The 14,515-nt window shown below is 31.0% G+C and overlaps 2 protein-coding genes and 1 pseudogene across 3 annotated transcripts in view; 2 read left to right on the top strand and 1 right to left on the bottom strand.

Annotated features, from left to right (window-relative positions):
- LOC107170766 (uncharacterized) overlaps positions 1–14,515 on the bottom strand; it is a 164,172-nt gene that overhangs the window by 109,136 nt on the left and 40,521 nt on the right. The gene's annotated exons all lie outside the window — the stretch shown is intronic.
- On the top strand, positions 1,742–7,695 carry LOC149058150 (uncharacterized; annotated as a pseudogene). The gene is made up of 10 exons (XR_016190075.1): positions 1,742–1,797; positions 1,873–2,175; positions 2,235–2,457; positions 2,565–2,828; positions 2,950–3,327; positions 5,061–5,239; positions 5,357–5,433; positions 6,230–6,576; positions 6,640–6,874; positions 6,938–7,695. The product of XR_016190075.1 is annotated as an uncharacterized LOC149058150 (transcript).
- On the top strand, positions 7,715–8,476 carry LOC149058151 (E3 SUMO-protein ligase ZBED1-like). The gene has a single exon (XM_089218322.1). It carries the CDS (start codon positions 7,715–7,717, stop codon positions 8,474–8,476), a length of 762 nt encoding a protein of 253 aa, XP_089074448.1.

The following is a 14,515-nucleotide window of genomic DNA, read 5'->3' on the forward strand; positions in this document are numbered from 1 at the left end:
TTGAGACTACAAATAATAATTATACAAACAAATGATATGAAAAAGAAATTTAAAAAATTTTACATTTATTTATACTGCCACACCATGCCCCTTGCCTCACACCAATGTTTACTACATACTACACTGTGTAGACAAAGCATGAAAATCTAAGACTGTCAAATGTCAATATATAGTTTTAGATAAAATATTTCAACAAAATTTGTTGAACTTTATTTATTAATGTATTTCCTATTATGTTGTTAACATAATATTAGTTATGACAGCTATATGATTATAAAATGTTATTTGCATTAGAATTAGCGGTATTTAAGCACTCTACTTCACTATACTGCAATATACTAGTGATATTATACTTATAGAATTATTGCTACCTATTGTGTATTCGTAAAAAAAATTTTATAAAATGTTTAAGTATAACGTCTATTGCGGTCGACCAATTCATAAGGATGATTCTTTTTTTAATATTCTAAAAAGTAAAATATTCAATACAGAAGTGTTAAAATGTAATTTAAATAATTTGTGTGCTGAATGTAAAAAACGTCGAGCAATTTTATGCAGAAATTATCACCTGAAAAGGTATCCGTTTAAACTCAAGGAATGTTTGCAATACTATTTCAAACATATTCCACAAAATGTTGTGATGGAATTACTAACAATTGGCTCATGTGACGTGGAGAGGAGTATGCGGGATTACTATGAACAACTATACATAGGTGAATCAGATGAAAATCATGAATATTTTAAAAATAATATGCTCAGAGAATCCCCGTTCATTGACTGCGAAAATGATTACGCTCTTTCTGGAAATAATTATTGGAAGAAAGTATTTTACATAGTTTTACAGCGTAAATTCATATCCAATGAACTGTATTTACATGAGCTTACTAAAAAATTTAATTTAATAACAAAAAATTGAAATAAAAATAAAAATAGGTTAATTAATTTAAATTATAATAGTAAGAGTGATATGAATTTAAATCTAAGCCCTGACAATTCGTTTATTTCATTTTTTAAGGAACATATTAATACATTAAATAGTAAATATTATAAAAAAAAAAATTAGATAAATATAATTTAGATTTTAAAACAAATGATCGTGCATTACACGTGATGTTTATTTTAAATGCATTTTCAATATTATTTAAGATATACAAATTACCTTTAAAATACTTATTTATTTTTCGGAAAGACATAAAATTAGCTATAACGGACGATTTTTCAGATTTTTATACAATAAACTTTAAACAAATTATAACCAATAAATAAGGAAAATTTAAATATTTTTTTTTTTGCACCAGCCCTCCCTCAAAATGTTTTCCCTGGTAGGATTAGGGAAATTAAATATTTAAATTTAGAGGTTACAGATAATCAATTAATACATAGTTTTAGTATGATATCTTATGATAGTTGGTAAGATTTATTTTATTATTTATTATGTATAAGTCTACTGAGGTTTTCAAATAATGATTATGATTTTAATTTGTTATATTTCACTAAGTATATTATATGTAGTTGTATCACTTGTATCTTTTACTGTAAATGAACCTAGATAATATACTGGACTTAAGAATAATGATTTGAGTATTGAAGAATCTGATTTAGTAGCTGAACAATCTATAACTAGTAATCAGAATATTGAGTATGAAAGTTCTGGTAGACGAATAGTAGATATGAATTACGTTTTTTATCAAATTAAAAATAGTTATCACAAAGGGCTATTTGATTTGGTTCATTTTTAAACATGACGTTTATTTCGGAAAAAAAAACATGGATTAAGATCAACTTTTAAGTTTAAATGTGATATTTGTAATATTATTATGTCCATTGACTCAGAAAAATCAAAACCGGAAAACTGTTTACCAATTAACGAAGCCGCTGTTAGTGGATCCATATCAGCTGGAATTGGATTTACCTACGCAATTGTCTGAATTGTGTGCGACAATGGATATTCCATGTATGGCATCATGTAGTTTTTTATCAGTTTAAGAATTTATCAATAAAAGAATTCATGATGTCACAGAAGCTCAAATGAAAAATGCTGGTGACGAAGAACGTCGTTTGGCAATAGAAGCTGTATCAGTAAACATTGACGGAATTCACATGTGTACGGTTGTCGCAGATGAACAATGGTCTAAGCGAAGTTACAAGACTAAATATGATGCATTATCTGGAGTGGTAAGAAATGTACAAATACTAATTTAATAAATTTTAATTTTACATATTTATAATTTCAGGCAACAATAATTGGTTATAGATCAAAAAAAATTTTGTTTGTTGGCATTAGAAATCGATATTGTGTAATTTGCCAGAGGGCGAAAAACAAAAAATTAGATCCACCTGAACACACATGTTTTTTAAATTGGAAAAAGGGTGCTACTTGTATGGAAGCTGATGGTATTGCTGGTGGTTTTAAACAGAGTATAGAAATGCACGGTCTAAAATACAATAAGCTAATAGGTATGTAAGATACACTACGTTTTTAAATCGTGCATATTTTTTCAACTACCTATTTAATTTTAGTTTAGTTAATTCTAAATAAATTAAATTAAAATTAAATTCTATAGGAGACGGAGACTCAAGCGTTACAAAAAGACTAGCTGACATAATTCCTTATGGCCCTAGACTACAAGTAATAAAAATAGAATGCCGCAACCATTTATTGCGAAACTATGGAACAAAATTAAGAGCTATGGCATTAAATACTAAGTACCCGATTTCATTGAGAAATCATATAAAATCAAATATGTTACGATTTAGATTTTCAATAACTAAGGCGATTGAGTATCGCAATAGTTTACTAGAGCAAACAGATTACCAAAAATCAGTAGGCAAGTTAGTTATTTATAGTTAGTAATTATAGTTATTTAATATTTTTTTTTTTATTACATCATAAATCTACACATTATAATCGTATTATAATATAATACCTATAATATAATATTATTTAAGGACTACGGCAAGATATAAAAAACAGTTTTCGACACATTATGGGTGCCCATGATCGATGTGAATCAAACTTTTGTAAGGGTCCGCTACCAAATGAACAAAATATGATTGAAGATGCCGAACGATCAGGGCTTGTAAGCGATGTATCACAAATAATATCTCGCTTAGTCGCAAATGTTGATAGTTTACTAATGAATGTTGACAATGATGTGTGTGAACAATTCAATAGTGTAATTAATAAACATTTAGTGGCTAAAGGAATAAATTATTCACAAAGAAATTCGTATAATGCTCGAGTTGAAGCTGCGGTTATATCAACCAACTCGGGTGGACAATTCCTTCGGTTGATGCATAAAAATATAGTCAATGAAATAAGTCCAGGTGAATAATATACATTAATTATTATTTTAAACAATTTGAAGCACCCACTAAATATAATGATCATGATTAGAGTAAGGATTTTAAAGCAATAAACCTGTCTAAATCTTCCAAAAAAGCTTTTAAAGCATTGAAAATATGTTTTTAAAACAATATTTATTAAAAAAAAAAATATTAAAATTATTTATTAGTTCATTAAATTATTATTAAAAAAAAAAAAGGTATTGAAATATATTATAGAAGAGTAGATAATTTCCCGAGCAAGAGCATATTTTTGTGTTTAATGTCGTTTCAAGATAAAATAATCTACTATATACGTATTTAAAATATTACATCAATAAATATATCCATAAATCAAACATAACGAGATAAAATTGATTGAGCCAGCTATTACCTTAGAAAACATATAATTTAATATAAAAATTAAAATTAAAATTTCAAATACGTTTATTTAGATCACATTTTGAAAAATGTACCAAAAATGCCCAAAAAAGCATAAATATAAAAAAAAAAAAACGCAAAAAAAGCAAAATAAAATTTCGTGCATAGTAGCATAGTAGTATAGTAGTATAAATCGAATTTGTAGCTGATATAGCTTCGTTTTAAAGCAATAGAAAAAAAAGGCAAATGCCTTCAAAATCCGTACTCTAATCATGATATTTTAAATTACACGCATTATTATGTAGGTATAATTGTAATGATATTCATAATATTACGAATATCATCATTTCAATTATGTTAATCATAAGCCATAACACATCTTTGTACCCCATTATAACAATCAAAATTATACTTATTAATAATAATAACTAACAACACTTATACTTGTCATTAATCAAATATCATTACTATATCTAACACACTAATATTACAATCTTTATAATAACATATCTGTACCCATGAACCTTAATATTATATAAAATTATTATTAAATCTATTTACACCTATACATATATATATATACCATAAGCCATATGACAAAATGTACATTACTAAAAACACGCACTTTTTACTTATGTACCTTGATAATAAACGACAATAACATAACAAATCTGTCAACAAGCACCAAGGGTCAATATTATAAATAGAGCCCTCTTAACATGATACAACCAGTCTGCTAACATCATTCTAGCCTGTCATATATCTCTTATACCGACTTATTGAGTTGATCGCTATACTCTCCATTCACGGACCATTGCTGCTTAATTGACGGAAGTTGTTACTGTTATAATTCCTTAAAAATCAAAATATTAAGTGTTTTAAATTCATTCTATTCAATACCTTTTAAAAATCAAAATCTCTATAATCTCGCTTCAATCAAACAACTTCGACACAGTCCAGGTAAGAAATTATATTAATACATCTGGTAAATAATAAAGTATCAGCGTATCATAGGTAAATATATTCACGATGCGCAGACTCAGGCATCCTAGTTAATTTAAATAATCTTAATAAATCCAAATACTCACGACCTGTATTAATCGTAATAATATATATACTTAAATCTGTAATAATAGTAGAGTTAGGATAGTAGCTACTTCTAGCTTCACCAATTATTATTAATTGAAAGTACTTAACCATAATATCTAGGTTAATACATTATTATAAGGCAAAGTTTCATCAATAGCAACGCGCAAGCTTATTTTTGATTCATTACATAATATAGTACAATATTATTACTATAACTTTATTCATGCTACATAACATTTATACAAAATTTGAATTTTTTTCTACAGGGGAAATTGGAAAAAAATTCCTTAGAGCTAGTGAAAAGAAAAGACGCCAACCAAAATCTAAAAAACTTCTTTTCTCTAGAAATTCAGAGAAGGTGTAATAATGGCCCGGATCAACATTATGGTTTAGCTGAACCATTACCGGAAGATAATATTTCAAAAGAAGTATTAGAAAAATATAAAGAAAATTTTATAAATGCATTACAGTTGGACAAAAGTGAACGGTTAGCCATTGAAGAACGATCAAGGGAACAAGCCAACTTCCAAATGTGGCACGTTGAACGTAGAAATCGGCTCACGGCGTCAAATTTTGGCTGCGTTTGTAAACGTCGACCAACTACATCGTGCAAAAATACGGTTTATAATATAACATATTGTAACGTCACAGCATTTTTTGCACTAATATTATTATATCACAAACATACCTGTGCCCATATTGCCACTAATGAGCGTACCTTATTGATAAATTATTATGATTATCGCGCGCTAATGCAGAAATTAGTGATGGGCGATCTGAATCGATCTTTTAAAAGATCGATCTTTTTCATGCGATTAATCGATTTTTTGGATCGATCTCCTGGTCCCCGATATTTTAAAAGATCGATTCATTTTTGTGAAGATCGAATCGGAATCGAATGTTATGTTTGGATAATAGAACTATAAAAGTGTGGCCACCACAATCTCCGTTACAGAGACGGCTCAAGATTGGCAACATTGTAAGTGGCGTCGCTCCCCTCCGCGCTCGACCTGGCCGCCGCGACGACAACGTCGACAACGTCGTCCACCACAAGCTCCGCGGCCGGTCACTACCGTTTTTTCTATCCGTGCGAATACTGCGAATGCACCAATTGCATATTGCACCTATCGTCGTCTGTGCCCGAACGCTCTGAACAGTCTGAACTGCTCTAAGAAAACGTGTTTCTTGGCCGTTCCCTCGACACACACGTGTAAAAACTAAAAATTTTTAATGTTAAATTGTATTATTGTAAAGTTTTCTTTCACAATTTCACATTTCGCTAATAATTTAGATCGTTTGTTTTTTTTAAACACATCGCTAATAATTCAGATCGTTTTTTTTAAACACATCGCTAATAATTCAGTTCGTTTTTTTTTAAACACATCGCTAATAATTCAGATCGTTTTTTTTTTTAAACATATCGCTAATAATTCAGATCATAAGCATAACCGCCAAGTTTACAGTTTCGATATTCGTTTCATTAAAATGTCGTCAAAATATAAAAGTGTGCTCTGGAATTTTTATGACAAATCCACCGACGGTGGCGTTTGTAAATTGTGTAAACAAAACGTCAAGACCAGTGGCAATACTACAAACTTGAAAAACCATATTAAACGAAAACATCCGTCTATCAATGTTGACAAGATGTCTAAGATGTCCAGACATTCAATTTCCATGCATTCTACAACTACAAGCATCCATGAAACAGACGAAAATGTTGATGACCCTGAAGAGACGGCGGAGACTAATTTTGCTAGTATGGCAAATAAAATTGTTGTAACTGTAAGTTTGATTAATAGATAATTACTAAAATAAATCAAAACTAAAATTTTAATTATAATTAAGGCTAACAATACGCAACCAACACTACAAAACGTTTCTCGTCCTCGATCTTCGATCAGTACCAGTTCATGCCAATCTTCTAATTCTAAAAGTATCGATGTTGGTTCTGAGTGTTCTGCTTCTGAGTTTTCTGATTCCATTTTAAGTGCATCAACACCTTCACCATCAGTGTGTAGCTCTCAGAGTCTGAAGCAGCCGAAAATTTATGATTTATTCTCAGATATTAGATCGTATGATGGTAAGAATAATTTGTTTTGAATTAAAAATATAATATTATTTGAAATTGCCTTATTTGTTTTAGTTGGAGGTTCCAAATCCCAAGCAATCACTGATGCAATTGTATATATGATAGCCAAAGACAATATGCCTTTATCAACCACTCAAAAACCTGGTTTCATCTACTGCATGAGTAAAGCAGCGCCGATGTATAAAATTCCATCCAGGAAAACTGTTACTAAATTACTACAAGGTAAATATGATGTGTTGTCATCCTTAATGAAATCTAAATTAGCAAGTATTCAGTTTATGTCTATTACTGCTGATATTTGGACAGATGTAATAAATACCAATAGTTTCCTGGGTATGACGGTTCACTTTTTAAATATGTCAAAACTTAATTTGGAAAATATAACAATTGGTGTATTAGAACTTGGCGAAACCCATACTTCGAGTCATATAAGTGAGTGGTTTGAAAAACTGCTTACAGAATGGAGGATCTGTAAAGATCAAGTAGTAACTGTTGTTACTGATAATGGTGCAAATATATTGGCAGCTGTAAAAACCACATTTGGCAGTAATAAACATTTACCATGTTTCGCGCATACTTTAAATCTTGTAACTCAAAGACCTTTAAATGAAATTTCTGATGTTCAAAATATTATATCCAAAATCAAAACTATTGTTACATTTTTCAAACATTCTGTCAAAGCCAGTGATGAACTTAGAAAAATATGTGAATTTAAACTTAAACAATCAGTACCTACCAGGTGGAATTCTATATTTTATATGATTGATCGTTTTTTTATTATGTTCGAACCATATTGCGTCAATATTAATTAACAATCCTCAAGGACCCTCAATGTTATCTGCAACAGATATTGATATTGCCAGGGAAATAAATCTTGTCCTTAAGCCTTTTGAAGTGGCAACCAGAGAATTATGTGGGGAGAATTATATTACCGGCAGCACTGTAATTCCCTTGATTCACTGCCTCATAAAAAAATGCGAACAAATAAATGTTATTAATCCTATTGCTTTACAATTAAAATATGCCCTATTGGACAATTCAAATCGACGGTTCGGTAGGATGGAGGAAATCCAAAACCTTACAATTGCTACCATTTTGGACCCTAGGTTTAAAACGCTACATTCTAATAACCCATTAGCATCCTCTAAAGCTATTCGCACAATTCGCGCGAAACTTTCAGATTTAAAAACTAGTTCTAGTAGCTCAAATAAAGAGTCTAGTGATGATGATACCGAAACAGCTGATAGTTTGTGGTCTTTTCATAACGAATTGGTCTCAAAAAAAGCCTCGGAAAATTCTGAAGACAACAATGAGCGCATGCCAACTGATTTGAAACATTTTTTAAATCAACCAACAATACCTATAAATGAAAATATTATTAAATTTTGGGATGTCCATAAAATGATGTATCCTAACATAGCTAAAATTGCTGAGCCTTACTTGTCACTTATCGCAACATCAGTTCCTTCTGAACGATTATTTTCCAAGGCAGGTAATATAATGAATGCTAAAAGAAATAGATTAAGTGGGGAAAAATTGCAGCAACTTTTATTTTTAAGTTCACTAAATTTAGATGACTGGCATTTAAAATGATGAATTTATTGTAAATATGTTGTAATTATTTTGTATAAATTATTTGTAAATATGTATATCTGTACTGCCTACAGTTTTGTATATAATATATATTATAATGATATTGTGAAAAAGTGTATACTGTATACTTTATTTTGTATAAATTATTTGTAAATATGTATATATTTTGTACTGCCTACAGTTTTGTATATAATATATTACAATGATATTGTGAAAAAGTGTATACTTTATGTTGTAATTATTTACCGAGACCTCTATTTGTATATACTCTATAGGGACTTCAGGAACTGAGTTCACTTGCTAGTAAATTAAAATCAATTTTGAAAATTGAATATACCTCTTAAGTTAATAATTACTTACCTAGTAAAATAATTAAATCAAATTATGATTTTATTAACAAGTGCTTAATAACCAAACAATAAAGTATTTGAAAATTATTATACATGATAAATATTTGTGTTTCTGATTGGATGTGTTATGTGGGTATTATACGTACCATATATTATGATAATTAAAAACATTTTATATTTTGTAATTTATTCAATAAATAAAATAATTAATATTATATAATTATATTAATAATTATAAAAATATAAATTTATAAAAAATATAAAATTATAAATTATATTATATAATATAATAATTAATAAAATAATTCATTAAATAAAAAATTATATGCGGATCCCTCCCCCCCTGTGATCAGCTATCCACCAATTGAACACTGTCACTGTCCATTGAAGTGGTGAGTTCCGTTGGCATAGATGTAGCCCTAAGGACTTCAACACTTTCCAGTGTATACTCGCTCCGAAATCAAGAGGGACTAAGGAAGGGAGCTCTCACGCTGGCATTAAAGTGTTTGGAATACTCTTATATATAAATCGTTGTGACCCGGGTGTCACCAAGGGAGAGTTAGAACAACTCAAAGCACGCCATCTAGACATCTAGTGATTTAAAAAATCGTTATTTTAAGAATCGATCTTTTAAAAGATCGATCTTTTGCCACCGATCTTTTTTTGAATCGATCTTTTATTTTCGATTTAAATCGATTCATAAGATCGATTCACTTTCAAGAATCGCCCATCACTAGCAGAAATGACCGCAGTGTTATGCAATTAATGTTCCCCGTTCCCGGCTTCACCATGCAGTGTTCGTCGCCGACGTGCCGCAGTTGTCCGCCGCCCGTCGCCTCCAGCGCTTTCGTCGCGTCCGCCGGTGCGGCCCGCAGGCAATTATACTGTACACCCCGAAATCTTGTAAGATCCCACGAAACGACGACACTGACCTGCCCCACCAACAACGGAAAGCTCCGCCGCCGGCAACAAGTCACCGCCGTCGCCGGGTCTCCGTATTCACAAAAAATCATTTTTTTTTCTTTCACCGACTGTCTACCTGCCTGGTCCACATACTTTTTCTCACGGCTTTTTCACCTGCCTGGTCAACTGCGAATCACTCGTCTGTTCGACGACCAACCCACAGACCACGCGGCAACCGGGTTGATCCACACAACAACCGACCTCATCCGAGTACATGCCAACTGCCGTAAACATATTTCGACACCTGCAGTCAAACACCATGATGGGCTAAAGTCAGCCACGAGGGCCCGGGCGGCGGCCGAAAATTGCTCCAGCCACAACAACCATGCAGTCACGTCAATGTCGTAATATGTTTCTATTTCCCCTGTCCCCCCTTTACCAGCACGTAGGCCACAGGTTATGCGAAATCCATGTTCCGTATAACCTGTGCGCCAGGAAAGCGTCGCAAGACGCGGGTCCCTACAAAATCTAATGTCCCCCCCGTTTTCGGCTTTTAACAAGCCCAGCACGCTTTCCCGGCAACCCTGCGAGGGCACGCCATGATTGATATGGCGTGTGGCCCCCTGCGGGCCGGGAAAGTATGCACCAAATTATTATTACTATGTAACTGCCATGCGCCACTTATTATATTCTTTAAAAAGACTTGTCATATTATTATTATTCATAATTAACCACATGTTATGCCAAAATTATTATATCCTTATAAACGGTAATATTATTATTTTTGATAATGTCAAATCTCAACTCTAACTTATAATGCTAATTTAATATATCCACGTGATTACCCTAATACAATTCTTATTATTTAACACTTTGGGGACGAACCACGCGTCAGATGCGTGTTATACTTTAGCGTAATATAAACGATGTTTTGTATTAAAAAAATAACATTGCGGACGAATCACGTACCGAGCGCGTGACATTATAGTTAACTATAATACACGATGGTTTATAGTTATTGAATTACGTTTGAGACGAATCACGCGCCAAACGCGTCATGTCATTTGTACTGATAAAAGACGAAACACGTGTTAGACGCGTTTTTCGATTTCCAGTATCGATATTAAATACAGAATTTCTCCTATAATATTCATTCATTTCTTAATCGATAGTAAAAATAATATCGATTTTTAGGATTTTTCTAAAGAATAATTATTAACCTACAATATTTCAGTTTATTCGATTCTCGACCGCGCATTGCCGCGCCGCGCCGTGATAATAAATAATATTCGTGACATTGTGATTATGATTGAGGAAGTACCTACTTTTTGATAACATTACAGTTTATTTACTATATTGCTGTATTTTATTATAATAAAATATTATAGACGCGTCCTGTTTTTGTATTCTTAAATATTCTGTATACTATTTTTCACGTTTTATATTCGTGGCACAAGTTTATAATATATTTTAAACTATGGATGACGCAGATATAATCCGCGTTCTCGAAGACGAGTTTTTTGATGATAGTGGCTCCGAGTTGGATGATGTTAACTGTATTGAAAGTGATGAACCAGTTTATACCGATCTTTTACCTGTGGTCGAACACTTTGATAATATTTATAATGAATACTCCGAGAACTTAGCCGTCGTTGATAATAATATTTCTAATGAATATTTGAATATAAGTGTGTTGGAAAATAACTTAACCGTAAATGAAAACGAACACAACTTGGAAAACGCAGCTGAATTATGGGGGTTTGCAGACTCTTTTGAAGAAAGGCCAAATACTGCAAGTCCTAATTTAGTAGCAGTTAACAAACGTAAAAATCTGAATAGACCTAAAGTAAGGAGTAGTGTTAGAAATAATCGTATTCATAAGGGTTTAACAGAAGAATATAAATGGAAAGTAAAAAATACTAAACCAAAACCTCATGTATTTTCGTCTACACCAAATATTTCAACTTCTTTATCGGCACAATCTAATGAATTAGATTTTTTTAAATTATTTTTCCCTGATCATATTATAAAAATGATTAAAAAAGAAACAAATAGGTATGCTTATACAACCATTCAAAAATTAAAAAAAGCAAATAAACTTAAGCTCAATTCTGTATGGAATAAATGGTTACCCGTAAAAGAGTGCGAAATATATTCTTTTTTTGCAGTAATTTTGCATATGTGTCTTATACCAAAACCTCAACTTAAAGACTTTTGGTCTCAAAATACCGTTATACAAAGTTCTTTTGCTCCAAAAGTAATGCCACGAGACCGTTTTTTATCAATATTATCCATGTTGCATTTAGTTGACAACAGTAAATATGTACCAAGGGAAAATATAAATCACGACAGACTATTCAAAATACGTCCATTTTCCGATTTTTTGAGTAAGCAATGTTCTAAATTTTACAAACCAGCTCAAAATTTAACAGTAGATGAGGGGATCTGTCCATTTAGAGGAAGAATTAGTTTCAGAGTTTATATGAAAAACAAACCTCAGAAATATGGTATGAAACTGTATATATTATCTGATCCTGAAACCGGATATACATTAAATTTCGAAATATACTCGGGTAAAGAACAGCAGGATAATTCAATATGTGCGTTGTATGATAGACTCTTGCGTGATTATTATTATAAGGGCCACACAATTTATATGGACAGGTTTTATACGAGTCCTTTAGTTTTAAAACACCTCTGGAATAAACAAACTAATGCAGTAGGTACAGTCAAGTCAAATAGGAAAAATTTACCAAAAGATTTAATTAAACAAAAATTATTAAAAGGTGAAATTACTTTTGCTAGATGTGGTCCTCAAATGTTCCTGAAATGGAAAGATACAAGAGATGTATTAGTTATGTCGACAGTTCATAATGCTGATTTAGCTCCGGTAACCGTGAGAAGTAAAGTTGGACCCTTAGAAAAGTTTAAGCCACAAGTGATTATTGACTATAACAAATATAAAACAGGTGTCGACCATGGTGACCAGATGATTGCATATTACCCTTTTAATCGAAAAACAATGAAATGGTGGAAAAAAATGTTTTTCCATTTATTTATGGTCAGTACAGTGAACAGTTTTATTCTTCACAAAAAAACGCAAAATGTCAAAAACGAGAATTTGAGACTCAGAAACTTCATGATAAATTTGGCATCACAGTTGGCAAATCAATCAGATTCTTACCCACGATTTAATGAAGTTTCAAACTCGGAGAACCGTTTAAAAGGTCGTCATTTTATTTCTAAAATTCCTCCTACTTTGTCAAAAGCACATCCAAGAAGGGTATGTAAAGTTTGCGCTGAAAAAGCTAAGCGTTCTACAGGAAATCGAGGAAGAAAAGAAACATCTTATTATTGTAGTAGCTGTAATAAACCACTATGTGTTGACGAATGTTTTGAAATTTACCATACCAAACAAAACTATTGGTTGTAAATTTATTTTTAATTAATTATATTTTATATTTGACACGAAGGTACGTGTTACATTACTTTATAGTGTTAAGTACGTATTTAGTTTTTGTTATAAAAAGGATTTTATAAGTGTTATGTTTTATGTTTTAGGTTTTTTTATTATTATTTCACTATAATTTTTTGAAAGGTTTTAATTATGTTATAATTTTTTAATTACCCATCACAAGTATATAATTATAAACAAATTATATTTATATTTATATGAATATTAAATAACAAAGGATTTTAATAAACAATAAAATAAACTTGATACATTTTTTTTTTTTTTAATTATATTTACCTATGTATAAATACATATGAGTGTTCAAGTTAGACTTTTTTTTTTTTATTAAAACAGGATAATTTTGATATCTCATAGGTGAATGACATTTTTACAAAAGTAATATGTAACTTATATGTGCGTATAAAGTAACACCTCGATAATTATATGGGAAAAAAAAATAAAAAATCTGATAACAATTTACAAAATTGTGATTTTTTGAAAAATTAAAAAAAACCGCCGGATAACGATGAATAATGGCGGAAAAATCATTCGTCCACATTTAGCATAATCAGCATAACGCGTTTAGCACGTGATTCGTCCCCAACGTATTTTTCCGATAATATTGCTCAGTCTATAATTCATAATCCGGTATCACGTGTTACACACGACATTCGTCCCTAACGTAATTTTTTCAATATTAACCGTAGTCCTCAAAGTGTTAATATTATTTTTCCCTTTAAATAAATCTTCGGCATTCACTTGCCGTTGCGTGTTTAAAGCCTATGAGCTCCACCGACTTGGCCCTCGGGTCATCACGCGGTGCGGCTCGTAGGTCACGGCAAAAGTGTTCCCCTTTTGTCGTGGGTGATTTACGGAGCCCTAAAAAGCTCCGGATTCTCACAATATAGACAATTTTCTTCGAAAGCAACAGAATATGGTAAAATCACTGAATCACAAGCTATCGTCGCATTGGAAAAAAAATTAAATTGTAAATAAGTGAATCGATACATTTTGCATTCAAATTGTATATTAATAATTATATTTAGAATGGTTGAGTCTGAAGAATAATATTTCTAAAAAATAAAAATAAAGCAGTAACATAAATACTAAAATATCTTGGTAGGTACTTAGGTGTGGCTCAAGATTGCTCTTATCCTGGTCATCATCAATATTTGTCATTATATCTTAAAATATTATTCTAGTAGATAAATGAGTTTATATTATTTATTTTATATAAATAAATAATTTTCTAAGTACTCAGTACAATATCTGTCTGAATAATATAATTATTATTGTATTAAAAGTTTAGTATTTTACTATTGTTCTGTTATG

This window comes from Diuraphis noxia, unplaced genomic scaffold, assembly GCF_037042655.1.
Source record: "Diuraphis noxia isolate RWA-SAM2 unplaced genomic scaffold, SU_Dnox_SAM2 contig0002, whole genome shotgun sequence".
In the NCBI taxonomy this organism is placed as follows: Eukaryota; Metazoa; Arthropoda; class Insecta; order Hemiptera; family Aphididae; genus Diuraphis; species Diuraphis noxia.